The following is a 20832-nucleotide window of genomic DNA, read 5'->3' as shown; positions in this document are numbered from 1 at the left end:
ATGCTGGCCTCTGTGTCAGCTGAGAGCCTCAGGCTTCTACTCTCCTGTGGGAAGGTACGGGGACAGTCCTGCAGCTGTGGTTTATGCTGCATGTGGACTCTGTGGATACGTGGCTCTTTCTGTCTGAGAGAGAGATGCCAAAGGCCACAGTCAAATTATCAGTCATTTCCGTGAGTTATGTGGAAGATGGGCTGTATAGAATCACTTGAAAGTTGTAAAATGTTGATTTTTACCTTTAAAGTAACTTCTTATCCATCGTTTCCATTTTAATTGCTACTTCTTGAGTTAGGTCATTCATTTGCTGTTTCTGCATCCAGCAAGCGTGTATTAAGCACCTGTTATATGCCAGGCGCTGGGGATTTAGCGATGAGCAAGGCACTGAGGCCTCTGACCCCACAAACCTCACAGCATTGCCCAGGCTGCTGCCTTAGGCGCCTGCTTGTCTCTTGGCCTCTCTCATTTTAGTCCATTTTCTGTGGGGCTCTCTTCTAGTGGGATCCTGCCTCACATCAGTTTGTCTCAGTCTTTCCTCTGCCTTCTGTGTATGGTCCAGACTCCATAGCCTGGTATTTATTTATCCTAGTCCCAACTCCCTTCCCCAACCCTTTACCCTTCCCTGCCACATCCCCTGGCAGAGGCAACAACTTCTTCCTCCTTGGTACTCCTTTGGCACCGTATCTGAGACACTCATGTTCAAGAAAAACTTATCTATGAGACACAATGCCTTGGGCTCATGATGTTATTAGGGGTCCACAGAAGTGTTTTAATTTTATTAAAATCAGGAAAAAAAATAATCCAGCCTAGATTATATTCATCTTTATACCAACATAGTTGTAAAATATAACTTTAATATTTCTTTTTACGGAGGAAAGGAAAACTGTGTGGGGTCCATGAAAGTCACAGTGTAGCCCTATTTATGAGATGTGCCCCCTGGATTTAACTGATTGCCTATAGACGGAATTCACAGCAGGCGGGGACTGTGCCTGAGAACCCCTTGTGTTTCAGAGCCTGACCCAGGACCTGGCATGCCCTAGGCTCTGCAAATATAGCTCACTGACATATCTGAGTTTAACGGCAGCTCCTTTTTGGGAGGTTTTATATGTTCCTTCTCCATGCCGTGGTGGTTTTTCATCAGCACATGGGCATGTCAAGGGAGAGAGGCCCAGGTACCCTCTGAGTCTGTAGCCTAGAGCTGGCCTGGATCAGCTTGGCTCAGTCACTTTCACGCATTCCAGAACTCATTGTGTTTCTCTTACAGGTGGCAGAGGAAAGTAGTAGTGGAGAGAACAGGCTTGTGGTCTTAGGTGACCTAGCTTCTCGGAACCTCAGTTTTCCTCATCTATAAAATGGAAACAATGAAACATACCTTGTACAGTTGCTGTAAGCATTAAATAGCATAATGTATATAAAGCATTTATTAGTTCAGGGCACTGCAGCTGATGCTTGTAGTAGTGTTTGTATATTTCTTCTGTTTTAAAACTTTGTTCATTGTAAGATTAAAAAGTGTCAGTAACAGCCATCTGAGAATTAGGAAAGACTGCTACATTAACTGTATGTCTTGACTGTATGATGAAACTAGATTTCAGAAATGTTAAACTGTGAAATAGGTCTTGGATTCAAGGCAGGCTGGCGTTACTAACGGTGGAGGGAGTTGCTGGACTAGCATCTAGTTCTAGACAGCAGTGTTTTGCTATCTAGGAAGACGGAGTGGAAATTCCTTTGTGATTTTAAGGAAGTCACTTTATCTCCCTGAGTCATAGATGAGGTTCTGGCAGTAAGCTCTTCACAGAGTGCTTGTAAGAATGAAAAGAAAAGGACCTTATAGACAGTGAAGCGCTACACAGATGAAAGGTCTGTCTGTTTACTTCTCAGGGAAGTTTAACCTCTGGCACTGATCGCTCTGGGTAGAACCAGGACACCTCTCCCACGCATGCCAAGGTCCCCTTTCCCACAGTTAACATTCATCTTCCTGCCTTCCAGGTTCTATTTCACCAACTGGCACGGGACCAATGATAACGAACAGTCAGTATGGCGACATTCTCCAAAGAAGCAGAAGAACAGCTACGAGAAAAAAAAAAGTTCCAGATGCAACCCCTCTCCTTGACGCCAGCTCATTGGAGTATCTGTTTGCTCAGGTAAGATGTTGGGCCCAGGAGAGCCTGGAGTTTGTGGGGTGGGTAAGACATGGTAGGGGTCAGATTCCCTGGCGCAGCCGACCATGGTGGCAGCTAAGATGCTTTATGGCCTGTTCCATGGGTAGTTCTCACCAACCCTGGACTTGCCCCAGGTGAGGAGGGGGAAGGCAGTTCAGCATCCAACAGGCTGGTTATCCCACTTGTGGGCTTTTTGGGCTTTACTTCTTCCCCATTCCTTTCTTTTTCCCCCCTCCTACCATTTCAGTTCGTGTCTACGGTGCCTCCTGTGCAGAGAGCAGAGGGGAGCTATAAGTGAGGGAAGGTGTAGTTCAGCAAGGCTAATCACGAAGGTACTTCTCAGCAGTCACAGAGAGGAAGGAGGTGGCCACTCTGAGTCACAGTGGTGGCAGGGTAGAATGATAAGACACTAGAAAAAAGCCAGAAAGGGAAGTTAAAGTCACCTAAATTACATTACCCTGAGATAACTAACATTTTTGTTTATGTGCTTCCTGATTTTATCATGCAAATATGTATTATGCACTGTGTAGTTTTTGAAAATATCTTATTCTGAGTGTCTGTGTACTTTTTGCTAAGGCGCTGCAGAAACTGTGGTGAACAAGACAGACATGGTCTCTGCAAGCACCAGACATATAGTCCGAGTTGGGACGAACAAACAAGCAGATAAAATGATACATAGATAATACACAAGAAATTGTGAAAAGTGCTATGAAGAAAAAGGCCTTTGTCATAGAGAATATGGGGAGGGAGGTTTGAATGGGGAGACCTAATTTAAATAGTGTGATCAGAGAAGATCCCTCTAAAGAGGTGGCATTTATACTGAACTTTGAAGAATAAAAAAGTGTCTGCAATTCTAAGGGAGGAGTGGGGAAAGTATTTCTTCAGAGTAGAGCAAAGCTTTTCAAAAGCAGCACTACTGACATTTTGGGCTGGTTAATTCTTTGTTGTAAGGGATTGTGGAATATTTATCCACACCCCTGGCCTCCTCTCCTTAGATGCCAGTAGCACCAGTGTAGTGGCAGTAGAGTTGGAGAAAAATGGGTGGATCTGCGATTAATTTTGGAGATGGATTTGATATGATTTGCTTATGAGTTGGATGTGGAAGGTGAGGATATTTGAAGAATCGAAGAGAATTTTGAGATTTATTTTGGGCAGTGTTTGATAGATAACGGAGTGATTCCCTGCATAGGGAAGACTGGGAGCAGCAGGTTGGAGAAGAGGTGGAAATTAGGAGCTCTCTTCTGAAGATACCTGTGAGATACACAAGTGGAGATTTCGGGTAGGAAATCGAGTGTGAGACTGGAATCCAGAGGAAAAGTCAGCCTTTATTTAACTAATCCTTGTTTCTGAACAGTTTTGGTTTTTCTTGATTTTTTTCCCCTGTTACGCTATCACTGTTACAAAACAGCCTCATACATACGTCTAAATATGTGTTCTGTTTATTATTTCCTTAGGATATACTTTTACACGTGTGGGTTATGTGTCACAGTTGTATTCTCTCGTACAGCTTTAGTTGTGATTGCACACTATCCACGTTCCATAATATACCTGAGGACTGGCCTCAGAGACAGTAGAGAAATGGGACAGGGCACAGCCCTGGGCAGATAACTGTGTGGAAAAAATAAGTGAACTGGCCATTTTCAGATGGGTCTTTTTGAATTCAGCCTCCCAGTTTTACATATATTCATTTCTGAGATTGATTCTTTTACTTTTTTGGGAGAGGAAGTGTAAAAAAAGAGGGCACCATACTTCAAGAGTAAGTATTATATTAGAACCTGACTTTTCAGAGCTTCAGGAATGAGTTACTTAAGGTAGTTGTACAGTGATGTTGACAGAAAATCACAGCCAGACAAAATAGTTTCAGATTTTGTTCTCCTCTTCACACATTGCTGGTGGAGATGATTGTTGTTGGTCCTTGGTAGTTTGTAGAAGAGGTCAGTGTCCTTTTCTTACTGAGAGAAACAAGAAGTCTTATCTTGGGGAAAAGGGGGAACTGCAGCAGTGAGAACCCTCCGTCCAAAACCCACTAAACTAAAGTTGATTCAGGGAAAGTGAGTGTCTTCCTTATGTAGGAACACCACCCCCATACTTCATGTCTGCCTCTTTTCGAGCTGGAGAAAGGCTAACGAGGTCCCAATCCTAAGAGCTCTGTACACTTCCAGTCGGTGAGTAAAGACTGAGTGTGACTGTAGCACAGTGTTGCAGAGCCGTAGCCCTGCAGTCACATCTGGTCTGACCCTCTACCCCACCACTCACTAGGTCCCCAGCTCCCACAGTATTCTGTCTTTCTACTTGACTTTGGTTTTGGTAACTACTTGAGTTTATATATTTCTGTTTGTTTGTTCTTCTTTCTTTCCTGGAAACCTCCGTAGGGTCCACGATGTGGTTTGGTTTACTGCTGTATCCCTAGCACCTAGAATAACATCTGGCCCGTAATTGGTTCTTGTTAATCAATGATTACCAAGTGAGTGAATGAAGTTATTTAACCTTTTGGTGCCTTAGATTTCTCAGCTGTTAGGCAGAGATGATGATGTTAGCATCCCCCTCATAGGGCTGTTGTAAAGATTAAGTGAAATAGTAAATGAGAGGAACCTCGCACAGTGCCTAGCACTCAGGTTAGGGCTTAATAAAGGGGACCCTAGCAGCCTTCATTGGCTCGTGGAATGTGACGTGCCTCAGTGAGTGAGGGGGTGTATTTTGGTGATACATTTCACTACCGGAAACTTGAACAGCAGATGTTGAAAAAACTTACGTGTGGTAATGATGCAGTGTAGAATCTGGATTCCTTCTCCTTTCTGTAAATCTACACCAGAAGGGTGTGTGGTGCTCTGTCATTTATACACCGGTTCGTTGTGGAGTTAACAAATAATCAAACCCCAGACAGCTGTCACGTCCCATGCCCTGGTGCAGCCCAAGCCTAGTACATGCTGCTTTTCATCATCACTTACATGGGAGCCCCACAGAGGGGCTTCATGTGTTCATACCGTTCACCAGCACCCAGCATAGTGCTCAGTGAGTGTTTATTAAACGAATGAATTAACCTGGGGAGACCTTTCCCAAGCCCCTTCATGCCCAGCTGTTGAGAAAGAGCTTTGGTGCCAGAGAAACTCTAAATCTCGTTAGTCTCATTGCTGTACTGCTTATTGGGTAGCACCTCCCTGTATGGGGAACCTTCCTCTCAAGATCAGAAACATGGGTGGACTCTTTGAAACTTAAGTGGTGGTTCCTTTCTTCTCACCTCTGCTCCAAAGGGACAGTATGATTTGGTCAAATGCCTGGCTCCCATTCGAGACCCCAAGACGGAGCAGGATGGGCATGATATTGAGAACGAGTGTCTGGGAATGGCCGTCCTGGCCATCTCCCACTATGCCATGATGAAGAAGATGCAGTTGCCAGAACTTCCCAAGGACATCAGGTAAACCTTCCTGCTGGCTAAAGAATTGATTGTGGGGATGGTGTTATTTTTGTACGTTTTCATACATCTCAGCTTAACTACTGCCAGCTCTTGGCTGACTACTGCTCTCTGCAGAGCGCAGCTCTTTTTTAGAATATTTATGAAAGGTAACACAGTTACAACTGTGTCCTGATTTTGAATGTTGGCTGATGACCTCAGAAATTTGTACTAGGGTGACAGTTCTGAGCTGGGGTGCCAGTCAAATTAGTGGCCTGCATGCCCTCCCCCTTCCTCTCTGCCCATGCTGGGCATTGCCATCTATCACTGAACTTTTTCCTTTTGTGCTGGATCTGTCCTAAAATCCTTCTGATTATAGCTCTACAGGCAGCTGCTATCGTTCCCAGCCATAACTAGTTCACTAGAGAGCCGTTAATTCCGATGTGAAGCACGATCAACTGTTACCTTAAGAAAACTGTATTTACTTAAAATTATCATTTGTGATCAAGTCTTTGTGAAGGATTATTGAATCTGCGTAACTCCCACTCATCTATGAAATATGATTTTTATTTTTATTTTTTTTTTGCTGCACTGTGCAGCATGCGGGATCTTAGTTCCCCGACCAGGGATCAAACCTGTGCCCCCTGCAGTGGAAGTGCAGGCTCTTAACCACTGGACCACCAGGGAAGTCTGGAAATATAATTTTTAAATCAGTGAGCTATTGTGATTGTCATAAGACAGTCTCATTTTGAAGAGGGAATTATTTATAGCGGTGTTATTTGTGATAGGTGGCATGTATCTTCTCATAAGGTTACTTCTTGTATCTCCTTGCCCTTGACCAGAGTCTGGAGCAGATCACAAGTTGCTCCTCAGAAATGCAGGGACTGATTAGACATACGCTGTTCTGCTACTTTCTCTGTGTTCTGTGGCTTTTGCTCTGGGCACCTCCTCTTTATTTTTTCATGAGGCTAAAGTAAAAAATGATAACTCTCCTCTGATTTTCCTCTCTATTACATTAATCTAAAAAAATTACAATATTTGTTGGGGATAAATTTCAAACTCCACAGTTTTCCACGGTTGTGAAACCATCTGTGCAGCAGGGATTTCCCTGTGCCAGGTGTTTTTTCAGGCCTGGGAGTAACAGGCCGACGGGTCTCCCCACTTTGACCCCCAGTGGACTTGTTCTCTTTTTCTTTGGTGTTCATACTCTTCTTAAAGCTGGCTCCTGTTCTAGCAGTATATCCGTTTGCGGAGATTCTGTTAGTCACAGATACTCTCTCATTAGCACCTGGATGGGTAACTAATCGTTCAGTTTACTTGTTGATCCATTTAATATATCTGAGACATTTGCACATGGCAAACACTAAGTCTTTTGTATTTAATTAGCTTTTATGGGTTTTTTCCCATTTCTTGTAAAAATAGTTTTTGATCTTTATAGAAAAACTGTAAAATAGATAGGCAAGTAGAACATACAAAACATCTTCCGTTACTCTTGACACCTTCCAGACGGCTTTCTAACTGATGCTGAATCTTAGTAACAGTGTGTTTATGTGAACACCAGTGTGCACAGGAACAGTGGCACTAGCAAACAAAAACACAGATAAGTGCATTTTGCTGCCTGCCTTTGTGACCCAGAAAATCTGATGATTCCTGTAGGAATTCCCATTTCAGTAAAATCTGTGGAGCATGTACTTTTCTCTTTTCTTTCAGTCCCTGTTCACCTCAATCTCCTTACGATTATCATCCTCAGAGTTTTACTCCATCTAAGACCCTCTGGGAGTAGACCTTTCTTTCTCATTTGGCAACACAGGGAAGGAAGATTTATAGACTTAGGTTTGTTTCTGCACTATTCTGCTAACCTATACATGAAAAAGAGACATTTTTTTTTTTTTACTTCGTTTCAGCTACAAGCGATATATTCCAGAAACATTGAATAAGTCCATCAGACAGAGGAACCTTCTCACCAGGATGCGGATAAATAACGTTTTCAAGGATTTCCTAAAGGAGTTTAACAACAAGACCATTTGTGACAGCAGTGTGTCCACACACGACCTGAAGGTGAAATACCTGGCTACCTTGGAAACTTTGACAAAACATTATGGTGCTGAAATATTTGAGACTTCCATGCTACTGATTTCATCAGAAAATGAGATGAATCGGTTCCATCCGAATGATAATGGAAACATTCTCTGCTATGAAGTGATGGTGACCGGAAATCTTGGAATCCAGTGGAGGCAGAAACCAAATGTAAGTGCTGATAGGTGGCTGATCAGAACAGAACATGCTGTGTCACATGGTGTGTTCCGTGTATTCTGTTGGGATTATCTCTTTGCATGTTCATCACCCCTGTCAGCTGAGTTTATTTCATGGGCTAGAGACCACGTATCATTCATCTTTTATTGTATCCATGTAGCAGTAGATCTAAAATAAATATTTATTGAGTTCTGTAGGGAAACAGATATATAATAACAACATATACAATATGTAATAATATAGTAATAACAGCAGACATGTACCAAGTGCTCACCATGTACCAAGTCCTTCTCTAAGCATTTTACATGTATTAACTCATTTATTCCTTAAAACAAATCTGTGAGAGATAGTACCATTTTCCCTATTTTGTAGATGAACACAGAGGCACAGACAAGTTAAGAAGCTTGCCCAAGGTCATAACTAACTAATAGTGATTATGCCAAGAATTGAATTTAGCCCTCTGGTTCCGTGAAATAGAGTAATTTTTCTTGCAATTTGGAGCTTCTTTTTGAAGTGTTTGTTGGATGAGGCAATAGAGCAGAGTGGTTTAAAAGCATGGGTTTTAAATCTAAATAGACGTGGTTCAAATCCTAGCTCCACTGTTTATACTCACATGGCCTTGGGAGGGTTACTTCACATATATCAGCCACATATCATTCATCTATAAAATGGTGATACTTAGTGTATTACCTCATAGTGTTGAGAGAACTGAATGTCGTTTAGCACAGAGCTTGGCATATGATAAATGTTCAATAAATTATTATAGCTGCTATTGTCATCATCATCATTATTACTGTAAATAATAATAATGTTGAAGTAAAGGTGAGATTTACTTTCTACTCCTATTTTATTCTCATGCTAAAATAACAATGCCAAACACTTATCAAGTGTTTTCTGTGTAGTGTGGGTACTGTGTTAATAAGAACTTACCTACTGCTCAAAGAACCTTGTGAAGATGTAAGATCTCTGATTATGGATGAGGAAATGGAGGCACAAAGAGATGACCTAACGAAGTAACTGGCAGAGGCAGGATCTTATCCCAGATCTCTAGTCTCCAAGACTTCTGCTACACAAAATACGTACGCTTGTGCAGACATGTATGACTCCCTAGGTTATCCAAGCATGGGATTCATACCTTCTCTTGAAAATTCCAACTTGAATATGGCTGTAAAGTCAAGACAATCAGTGATAGATTCTAAAAGGAGAAAGCCTGTGTTCAAATGGGGGGACCTGATTGTAGATGCGTGTCTAGTGAGCAGTTATTTCCGTTCCTGAGTTTGCTTGCACGCTATAGATTATGTAAAGAGTTTAGTCAGTGTGTTCATTAAGATCTGTTCCAGGTGTAGGATCCCAGGCATCCCTGATGGGACCAGATAGGCCCATGGGGACCCAAATAGGCTCATGGGTGCTAACTCTCCCAGTTCCTCTGTCAATCCAGGCACGCTGGCTTTCTCCTCCTCGGCTGCAGGCCTTCTGTTGGTTTGCCAGGAGAAAATGAGAAATACCAATAGAAAATGAGAAAGCTGACTTCACTCTGTCACTTTTATGTATCTTATCAGGTTGTTCCTGTTGAAAAGGAAAAAAATAAACTGAAACGGAAAAAACTGGAAAATAAACACAAGAAGGATGAGGAGAAAAACAAAATCCGGGAAGAGTGGAACAATTTTTCTTACTTCCCTGAGATCACTCACATTGTAATCAAGGAGTCTGCGGTCAGCATTAATAAGCAGGACAACAAAAAAATGGTAAGTTTGCTTCAGAAGTGATTCAGCCTGGGTCTGGTGTTGGGGGGGGAGACTTTGCTGAGGACAGTTACGCAGCATGTGCTCTTCAGGGTTCCTGTCCCAAAGAGAAAATCTTATGATCGTCTTATTTAAGCCAAAAGGTCCCTATTGCTGACATTGACATTATCAATGTCTGTTTTTAAGTTACGCGGGTACATTCTAGTGCCTTTTCTTTGGTCTTCATATGTGTATCTGCTTCAGGATTTGCTGTCTTCCCAAAGATATTTCAGCATCAATATTTAGTTCACAAAAGTTAGTGGATTTGAAGATAAACATCACTGAGTGAGTGTCAGCATTTTCTCCCAAGGGCTCCTGCACAGCCTCTCTGCTGAGTTGGGTGGGTCATCTGGAATGAGGTCGGTGGGAAGCCCCACTTTGCACTCGAGCAGACTGTCTAGCCGGTGGCTCTGGCCACAGTGACAGTCCTCATCATGGTGTCAAGCACACCCAAGTGACTCTCGGACAGAGGAAGGGGTGTTCAACCTCTCTTCCTCTTTTTTTGGTATCACTTGAGGACGTGATCTAGACAGGCAGGCCAGTTTGGCAGGGGAAGTGGGAGTCCTGCCAGAATAAACATGTTTGTGTTGGGGAAGTCACGGCTGACCGCACATGGGGAGGACAGGTGGGTGAGTCACGGTGCTGCATGCAATGAAGGTAGTCATCTAGGGAAATACCAAGTTTTGCCTAAAAATTTCAAATACCTTGTTAAAATCATAACACTCAGTACTGGGAAGGAATCTGGTGATATATAGTTTAGGACAGATGGTCATTCTTTTACATCTAGAGTAACTAGTCTTTTTGATATACCGTTTGGGAAAGCAATTTGGTAAACATGTGTTAAAAACCTTGAAAGTATCTATATATCCCTCCATACAGGAAATGAGGACCTGTCTTCTAGAAACAATGAGAGATGCAGGCAGTGGTCTATGAATGAGAATGTTTATCCCAGCAGTATTTACAGTGTCAAAATACTGAAACTAACCTGCATATATGATAATAGGAAAACGAGAGAATAAAACACAACTCATCTGAGTAGTAGAATATTATGTAAACAAATTGCCGAATTAAAAAAAAATCCGGAAAAATGCTTCATAAATGGAAGAAAGCAGAATATAAAACTACTGGTAGAATGGAACCAATTTTGTTAAAAAAAATTATGCACATACATACACATGCTCTTAGAAAAATAATCGAATATTAACAACTATTTGTTTATGATGGGATTATGCATGATGTTAATTTTTAATTCTCCCCATCCTCCCCATTTTTTGAAACAATAAAGATACATTGATTTCGTTAGAAAACTGTAGTGAAAGTGTGAAGGAAGTAGAAGAAGAGCCCAGATAGATGTTAGTGGAGAGATGGAAAATGGTGGGAGGGAGAAAATAAAAATAAATGCTATTTATTCAGCATATTATAGCTCTTAAGTCATGTTATATGATGTGTCTGCAGTATCTTATTTAGTCCTTACAAAGACCTTAAGATATCAGGATTTTGGCTCCACTTCCAGGGGGGAATCTGAGACTTAGGGAGAGGTGTAGAAGCTTGCACAGGGGCAGCTCCAGCCTGCACTGCTTTGGTTTCCACGATGTTCTCTTCCCCAGGGACTCTGTAGCGAGGGAGAGGCTGACCCATTTGTGGTCTGGCTGTCCAACATGGCCAAACCCTGGAGACGCGTGGCAGAGGAGGAGGAACCGCAGCCAGCTGATGCAGGCTTTGTTGAGCCTGCCCCGTCTGTCCTGGCTGGCAGTCAAGTCTGGCGCCCGGGTGGTGCGCCTGTCGTCTAAGTCAGGGCTCGCCCTGGCCGCAGGGGCTGGCAGCTCTGTGCCCAACTACAGTGCTGTGCAGAGAGCAGGGGGAAGGCAAGAAGAAATCGATACCTGATCTCCTCACTACCTGGTTTTCCTTTACAAATACTAGCCCTGCTGTGTGCCAGGGATTTCCTATCTTAAAGGCTTTATGAATACCAACTCTTTTCATTTTCATATCGGCCCTATGAGGTGGGTATATCGTTATCCCCATTTTACAGAGGAGGAAACTGAGGCACAAAGAAGTTAAGTAACTTGTCCAAGGTCATACAGCTATTACATTAAGTTATTTGAAATTGCCAATATTTGACAATTTTTGATGAATAAAAATGATGATTATATATGCTTAAATGTAATAGCAAGTAGAGATACGGAGGTTTGAACCCAGATAAGCTGGCTCCTGAACCTGTGGGTCAACACTATGCGATGCTTTTTCTTATTTATCTCACTCCTCCATCCCTTCCCAGCCATGGCATTTCCAAGCAGTACTTTGGTTGCTGGTCTTTCAGGAGGGCATGATGCTGCCACGCTATCAGAGCATATCTTGATTTATCTCTTCTCTCTGCGTCTTCTTGACATCTCCCCTTTCTATTCAGACTCCCGCTTTCAGAGAACTTAAGTGCTTACGCACTTTCGTTTGTATGTGACTGGGTGAAGGGCTGCCCAAGCCAAACCATCTTGAATTTGCTCTTTGGGGCTCTGCAGGGAGATGCCAGGTCACACCCGAAAGGAAGCACACTTAGCACAGAGCCTCCTTCCTGAATCGCCATCCCTATGGTAGCCCTCCCTGCCCTCTCTTGGCCTCCTTGGCTCACAACCCCAAAGCACCCTTCCTTTGGCATCATAGCTAACTCTCATTATAAGCCCCTTACCTCCATTCTGTCTGGTTGCATATATACACCCCTCCCCCCTTCACTGGTCTTCTTGCCTCTGTCTGCTTTTCTCTGCCACCAGCCTCTTCTTTCTCCAGTGCTAAGGAAAGAGTCGTATACTCAAGTGTCATTTTACCCTTCTCTGAAGGCTCAGGTGTTTGTTAATATTTTTGTGAGACAAAGCTCTCAGTCATGGCTTTACAAACCTTCCTTCATCAGATGTTCCTGGTTGACCCCACAGCTCCTCTCACATGGTCATCTCTGCTCAGGGTTATAAGATCAAGACAAAACCCCACCTGTCTTCACCTCCAAACGTTTTTCTTCCTTTTGTGGAAACTCCCTCCCTCCTCCTCTTCTCTTTTGCCTTTGCCTCTCCCACTTTGAGTAAGACTCTCCGCCTCCTCCAGACCCTCAGAGGTTCCTGGATTTAATCTAGAAACCTCATCATTGTGTCTGGGACCATTCCTGGACTAAAATCCAGGAGTTTCACCTTCTAGACCAGCTCTGGATGAGATGAAACACCTGTGCCTCTGTTTCTTTTTCTATAACTAGGAATAATGTGTAGTGCCAGGACCAGGGTGCCATCTGTACACTATGCTCCCCCCACCTCTACTTTTATACCTCTGCCACCTTGATTCAGGCTTCCTCTTCCATCTGGACCGGGTGGCAGCTTCTCCTCAGTCTCCTGCCTGCCACAGTTTCCTGCGTGCCCCCCCCCCACTGTTCCTCAATCTGATAAAAGTTTTGAGGAAAGAGATGAAAGAGTGTGGTGAACAGAGTTATATGTAACTGCAAGGGGTGCAGTTACTATCGACAAAAAGAGCTTCCCTTTGGGGTCGTGCATTCTTCATTGTGTTAAATATCTTCTCACTGTGTACCTCCCCAGAGAGTCAGCTGCTTAAGATGGTAGGCACGTGTTGTAACCATGGGCATTTCTACTCTCTCGCCAGGAACTGAAGCTCTCTTCCCATGAGGAGGCCTTGTCCTTTGTGTCCCTCGTGGACGGCTACTTCCGGCTCACAGCAGATGCCCATCATTACCTCTGCACCGACGTGGCTCCCCCGTTGATCGTCCACAACATACAGAATGGCTGTCACGGTCCAATCTGGTTGGTTCGAAAACATTTTCAGTTGCCTTTGGTGTGAAAAGAGCCCACGTGTTAGTGATGGGGAGCGTGTCCTTCTCAGGCATGGGCGTCATCAGGTGTTGACACTTAATACTTACTTGGTGCCCTTTTCCGTCCCTGCTGTCCTGGTCAGGCCTTCCTGTCATTTCTTACCTTGGTCCTTGCAGCAGCCCCTCACCTCTTCCCCCTTCCTTGGGTGTCCTCATAGTTGAACCCCTCACCTCTCCACAGCTGACCAAGAAGTGCTACACTTCCTAGCCCCTTACTGTGCCAAACGCTCTGGGCGATTCAAGAAAGACAGGGCACAGGTCTCAACAGCAGACGGTGTAGGAAGTAACAGAATCCCGAGTCAGAGTGTCCTCCAGTGCCAGAAGGCCCAGTGAAGGTGACCAAGCCTTAGAGCCGGGAGGGGCTTTGCTGGGTATCTCGTCCCACCTGCATCTCAAACACCGCCGGTGATGGGGTACTTAGCGCTTCACTTGGCAGCGAGTAGCTTATAGCTCTGACAGTTACAGACATGCGTACCTTCCTCATAGGGAGTTGAAGTCTGCCTCCCTGTAACTCTGTCTGCTCATCTGAGTTCCGCCTTTTGAAGCAACAGGGATTCAGTTTGCTTCCTCTTGCGTGTGACCATCCTTCAGGCAAAGGAAAACAGCTGCTGTGTTTCTTCTGAGTCTCTCTTCCAGACCGAAATATATCTGTGGAAGCATCTCATCAGCCACCTTTCACATGAAGCGGTCCCCACCTTCTTCCCGATCCCAGTTGCCTTGTGGACAGGCAGTTTGTCAGTGGTGTGGTCCCTGGCCTGAAGAGGCTCACAGACTCACGGGGAGACAGACACACCAGGACTGCAGAGCAAGGGTTGAGCTTTATAATAAAGCATGTCCCTCAAATATGCCAACCGTAGGTAGGCTTCAGGGCCTTGGCACTTGCTTTTCCCCTTGGTCTGGAAAACCCTCCCTCCAGAATCTCAGCAGTCACCGCTTCTTTCAGGTGTCACTCAGGTATCACCTAATTGGTGAAGTCCTCCCCGAGCACCTTATGTAAAACAATGACACCTCTTCCCCTTCTGCCCCCCACACTCCCTGACCCCTTCACTCTGCTCTATTTGTCTTCAGCGGCGTTGATTACCTCCTCACATATTAAGTTTATGTACATGTCCCTTTGTTTCTTGTCTGCCTACCCTCACCGCCCAGCGACCAGGGAGCCATTGGTCTCCGCCTTTCTCTAACACATGCTGACCACACAGCCCTCTTTTACCAACACTCAGTGAGCAGAACTCACTGGGTGTAGTAACGTCATATGTGGGTTTATTTAGCAGCTGTTTGCTCATTGCCCTCTGTGTGCTGGACTTGTTAGTCCTGGGGACACGGGAGTGTAGGACAGGCATGCGCTCTCCTCACAGCTTTCTGATCCTCCTTGATTTCTTTATTCAGTGTTGATTACTCAGTTATTCACTTCTTTATTGAGAACTGTGAGCCAGGCGTGCTCTGCTTATTGGGGATGCAGCAATAAACAGAACAGCTCCAAGTCCATGCTGTCCTGAGGCTCCTGTTCTAGCTGTGCTGCTTGGGGTCACGGGGAGAGACCCCCTAGCGCTGCATCACGGACAGCTCTGCATCCTCAGCCTTGGGGGGGCTCTTCTGGCTAGAGTGGAAGCGGCGTGTGTGGGGAAGTCGGGGACAAGCTGGCTCAGTGCCCGGGATAGCAGGCTGAGCCCCCTTCTCGACTTTGGAGACCTGATCTGTTTTGAGGCTCCTCAGCATCTCCGCCTGCCTCATGTCTCATATCGGAGAGGACGCTAGGACCCAGGACAGGTACTGTGAGCGGCCGTCAGACTTGAGGCAGCTCAAGGAAGTGGACATCCCATGGGGTTTAGAGTGCTTCTGTTTGGGGTGAGCTTTCTCTCTTTGCCTCTCTCCCTGTAGCACAGAATATGCCATCAATAAGTTGCGGCAAGAAGGAAGCGAGGAGGGAATGTACGTGCTGCGGTGGAGCTGCACCGACTTCGACAACATCCTCATGACCGTCACTTGCTTTGAAAAGTCTGAGGTCAGTCAAGACCACTGGCTGGGGCCAGCCCATGTGGCCACAGGGTGTCAGTGCAGCCTCTCATCCAGGAGGACCACCCTTGGGGGATGGGGGTAGAAAAGCCTGGGGCTCGGAGAAAATCCCCAGCAGTTCTGACAGGGACAGCCTGCGCCTCAAAAGGAGCCCCTTCCCAGGCAGCCAGACCCCCTACCCTTTCGTCCTTATGGCCCTTTCTTCCTTCCTGCAAGGGACCCATGGCAGGGGTCCCTGTGCTCTGGAAGGTGGAACATGACCAGAAAACCAGCTCACACAAAACACTCGGTGGTTTAGAGTGGTTTATTTTTACACTCGGTGCCAAGACCATCCCAGACCCAGAGCTGTGTCTGGGCATTCACTGGTACAAACTAGCACCAATGAGGCCTGTTGGCAACCTGGCCTAATACAGTTGTCCCCCGATGGTAGCTGCGGACATTTTAACAGACAAATTACTGACATGTGTTTTGACAAGATGTCTGTTAGTGACTCAGGTGTGGTTGGAAGCTGGGAATGATGTGAGAGAAATCCTGAAGCCGAACTGCTAACTTGACCTCACTAGACCACAGTGCTTTGTTATTCATGTAATTTTTTAAAACACAAGAAATGGACTGTTTTTTTTAAATTAATCTATTTATTTATTTATTTATTTTGGCTGCATTGGGTCTTCGCTGCTGCTTGCGGACCCTCTCCAGTTGTGGTGAGCGGGGGCTGCTCTTCGCTGTGGTGCACGGGCTTCTCGTTGCGGTGGCTTCTCTTGTTGTGGAGCACGGGCTCTAGGCGTGTGGGCTTCAGTAGTTGTGGCACGTGGACTCAGTAGTTGTGGCTCACGGGCTCTAGAGCACAGGCTCAGTAGTTGTGGCACACGGCCCTAGTTGCTCTGCGGCATGTGGGATCCTCCCAGACCAGGGATCGAACCTGTGTCCCCTGCATTGGCAGGTGGGTTCCTAACCACTGGGCCACCAGGGAAGTCCTGGACTATTTTAAAAGACAGAGTTTTACAGAATTAGTCCAAATAAATACAGTAGTGTTGCGTGGGTTCACCATGAACTGGGAGAATTGGGGCAGGGGAGGGGCTGCAAGATGAGAGTCAGCACGTTAGCATATTGCAGACCTCAGATACCGGAAGGAAGAGTACTAGAGAATCCCTGGGGCTGGACTCAGTCAAGAGTGGAAGAGGAAATGGCAGAAGGAGCCCAGTGCTGGCAAGAGTCATGGGTGAAGTCTGTAGGGGCCACTGCTCGCCTGGGGTGCTCCTGTACAGCTCAGCCTCGTGGCTGATACGGGTGCAGTGGTTCAGCACTTGGCAGGCCTGTTGCCTTGACAGGATCCCTTTCTTCTGCATTCCATCAGTCTTTGGAGGAAATTTAATATTTTTATCACAGATGTGAGCATGAGACGGCCCAGCCACCTTTTGAGGTGGAATTGACCTGTGCTGTACCGAGAATGTCAGTGATTCAGTAACGTAGTCTACCTGGTGTCAGATTACCTGGGGCAAACAGGAACCATAGATAGGATTACTCCTGCTATTTATTTTAGCTCACCAGACACTGTGCTAAGCTCTTCTCCTGTATATTCTCATTTAAGCCTTACACTAGCCCCATGCGATGAGGTTGTATTATCCCCATTGAACAGATGAAGAAACTGAGGCATTAAGATTTTAAATATCTTGTCTTAGTTTACAGCGTAAGTAGATCTTTCTGGACCTCATTCTTAACCACTAAAATAGTTCCCTTTGTACAGAAGTTGTCATGAAGGAAAACTTCTGCTTATACTTCCTCTATGGGGCACCATACAACTCGGAAGCCAGACCAGACAGCTGTCTGCCACCTCCCAGGAGGTTCTTGGAAGAGCTCAGTTTGAGGGAGTTCCTGGATAAATTTTGCTATAGTACTTATTATTTCATGCATAATATGTGCTAACCTTTATAAAAGTGCTTACTAACTTTTTTATACGCGCCCTGCCATATAATCTTAGCAACAGTTCTATGAGGTTGGTGTTTTCATGAAGTTCATCTTAAGTGCCAAAATGAAGTGATTCTCTTGTAGAAATCACTGCTGTTAGGTTGTCTCCTTGGTGTTAACTCCATTTTATCAGTGCCTTCTCCTGGATCTCCTTTGTTAGTTATTATTTCATTTACTTATAATAAGCTTTTTTATTAGTGAATAATTTTAGTTTTACAGAAACATTACAGAGATAGTGCAGAGTTTCTGTATGCCCTCTACCCAGCTTCTCCTGTTGTTAACATCATACATACCCATGAGAGATTTGCTTGAGCCCTTTTTAAAACAAATCCTTTCTGATTATTTTCTTGAATGGCAGTTGCTGGGTGTCCAGAAGCAGTTCAAGAACTTTCAAATTGAGGTGCAGAAGGGCCGCTACAGCCTGCATGGCTCGGACCGCAGCTTCCCCAGCCTTGGAGACCTCATGAGCCACCTGAAGAAGCAGATCCTGCGCACGGACAACATCAGCTTTGTGCTGAAGCGCTGCTGCCAGCCCAAGCCCCGAGGTAAGTCTCTTCAAGCCAGAGCCAGGCTGCATCCCCTCGTGATGCTCTGAGACCCAGATCAAACAGAAGATGCTGGGTGCTTTGAAGAAAGTGGTCTTTCCCCCATAGTTTCTAGGTGTTTTTCATTAAGTTTTGTTACAAGTCTGTCTCTGACTCACATCCCACTCCTCAGGTGTCAGCATTTTCTATAGAAAAGACATACACCTTTTCTCAGTATCTCAATTAAGCTGCCGAAAGAGGCATGTTTAGGATTAGTAAGCAGACATTTACTTCTTTCTTCCTTTTGATAAAATGTCTTAAGTTCCCCTGTCAGTGGTTTATCTGTCTGAGAGATGATCCTGGCACATCTTCTGTGGGCCAAGAACTATGTTAGATGCATAGAGTCAGAAATGCATGAGACTCAGTCCCTGCGCCCCAAGGGTTTCCAGCCTAATACAGGAAATGTTACAGGTAAATGAGGCCACTGTAGCGTGTGATGGGTGTTTAAATCAACATACACACACACACACGTATTAGACCCTGGGGTTGCAGAGAAGGAGATGGTCAAGATCCCTGAGTCACATAGCGTGGAAGGCTACACAGAGGAGGTGGATCTTGAGCCAAGTGTTGGACAGTGAACAGGAGGTTGCCAGTTAGATAAGGGCATTCCCAGCACGCATGTGCAGGGCAAAGCAGCAGGCCAAAGCAGGGGCTGCAGAAAGGTTCTAGAGGACTGATGTGTTCAGTGAAGTCAGAAAGAAGGGAGAGGGGAGACTGAGAGGGCAGAGATTTGGGATCATGGGAGGCCTTGGATGCCATGCCAAGGAGCTGGGACTTTATCGTGCAGGCAGTGGGGAGCTGTGGGTGGATCACAGAGTAAATTGGATAGGAGAGGTGAGGAACTTGGCTGCTCTTTTTTTTTTTTTTTTTTTTAAATTGAAGTATAGTTGATTTACGGTGTTGTGTTAGCTTCTGGTGTACAGCAAAGTTATTCTCATATATATATATATATACACACACACATACATATATATATTTTCAGATTCTTTTCCATTATAGTTTATTACAAGATATTGAGTATAGTTCCCTGTGATACACAGTAGGACCTTGTTGTTTATCTATTTTGTATGTAGTAGTTTGTATCTGCTAATCCCAAACTTTTAATTTATCCCTCCCTGCACTCCCTTTCCTTTTTGGTAACCGTAAGTTTGTTTTCTACGTCTATGAGTCTGTTTCTGTTTTGTAAATAAGTTCATTTGTATCATTTTTTTAGATTCCATATATAAGTGGTATCATATGATTTTTCTCTTTCTCTGTCTGACTTCACTTAGTATGATAATCTCTAAGTTCATCCACATTGCTGCAAATGGCATTATTTCTTTCTTTGTTTATGGCTGAGTAATATTCCATTGTGTATGTGTGTGTATGTATTGTGTGTGTGTATATATCACATCTTCTTTATCTATTCCCCTGTCAATGGACATTTAGGTTGCTTCCATGTCTTGGCTACTGTAAATAGTGCTGCTAGGAACATTGGGGGTGCATGTATCTTTTCAAATTAGAGTTCTCTCCGGATATGTGCCAGGAGTGGGATTGCTGGATCATATGATAACTCTTGTTTTTAGATTTTTAAGGAATCTTCATACTGGTTTCCGTAGTGGCTGCAACATTTACATTCCCACCAACAGTGTAAGAGGGTTCCCTTTTTTTCACACTTTCTCCAGCATTTATTATTAGTATTATTACTTTTTGATGATAACCATTCTGACTGGTGTGAGGTGATACCTCGTTGTAGTTTGATTTGCATTTCTCTAATAATTAACGATGTTGAGCATCTTTTAATGTGCCTATTGGCCACCTGTGTGTCTTCTTTGGAGAAATGTCTATTTCGGTCTTCTGCCTATTTTTTGATTGGGTTTTTTCTTGTTGTTACTGAGTGGTAAGAGTTGTTTATATATAGTTTGGAAATTAAGCCCTTGTTGGTTGCATCATTTGCAAATATTTTCTCCCAGTCTGTAGGTTGTCTTTTCGTTTTGTTTATGGTTTCCTTTGCTGTACAAAAGCTTACAGGTTTGATTAGGTCCTATTTGTTTATTTTTGTTTTTATTTCTATTGCCTTGGTTGACTGACCTAAGAAAACCTTGGTACGATTTATGTCAGAGAATGTTTTGCCTGTGTTCTCTTCTAGGAGTTTTATGGTGTCGTGTCTTATATTTAAGTCTTTAACCATTTTGAGTTTATTTTTATGTATGGTGTGAGGGAGTGTTTTAACTTCATTGATTTATATGTGGCTGTCCAGCTTTCCCAACACCACTTTGCTGAAGAGACTGTCTTTTCCCCATTGTATATTCTTGCCTTCTTTGTCAGAGATTAATTGTCCATAGGTGTCTGGGTTTACATCTGGGTTGTTTATTCTGTTCCATTGATCCATATGTCTGTTTTTGTGCCAGTACTGTGCTGTTTTGATTACTGTAGCTTTGTAGTATTGTCTGAAGTATGAGAGGGTTATGCCTCCACCTTCTTTTTCCTCAGGATTGCTTTGGCAATTCTGGGTCTTTTGTGGTTCCATATAAATTTTAGGATTATTTGTTCTAGTTCTGTGAAAAATGTCATGGGTAATTTGATAGGGATTGCATTAAATCTGTAGATTGTTTTGGGTAGTATGGCCATTTTAGGAATATTAGTTCTTCCAATCCAAGAGCATGGGATATCTTTCCGTTTTTTTGAATCATCTTCAGTTTCCTTTATCAATATTTTATAGTTCTCAGTGTGTTCACCTCCTTGGTCAGGTTTATTCCTAAGTATTTTTTAAATGTGATTTTAAAAGGGATTGTTTTTTAACTTTCCCTTTCTGATATTTCATTGTTAGTGTAAAGAAGTGCAACCAATTTCT

The 20832-nt window shown here is 44.1% G+C and overlaps 1 protein-coding gene across 1 annotated transcript in view; it reads left to right on the top strand.

Annotated features, from left to right (window-relative positions):
• JAK1 (Janus kinase 1) overlaps positions 1-20832 on the top strand; it is a 241668-nt gene that overhangs the window by 199501 nt on the left and 21335 nt on the right. Inside the window, 8 exon segments of the mRNA XM_036853262.1 lie at positions 1981-2068; positions 2070-2135; positions 5405-5568; positions 7449-7791; positions 9357-9542; positions 13212-13369; positions 15316-15439; positions 17774-17960. Of these exon segments, the coding sequence (XP_036709157.1) occupies positions 1981-2068; positions 2070-2135; positions 5405-5568; positions 7449-7791; positions 9357-9542; positions 13212-13369; positions 15316-15439; positions 17774-17960 (1316 nt within the window).

This window comes from Balaenoptera musculus, chromosome 1, assembly GCF_009873245.2.
Source record: "Balaenoptera musculus isolate JJ_BM4_2016_0621 chromosome 1, mBalMus1.pri.v3, whole genome shotgun sequence".
Taxonomy (NCBI): domain Eukaryota; kingdom Metazoa; phylum Chordata; class Mammalia; order Artiodactyla; family Balaenopteridae; genus Balaenoptera; species Balaenoptera musculus.
Note: the sequence above shows the minus strand (reverse complement) of the source record. Positions and strands in the feature narration are given on the sequence as shown.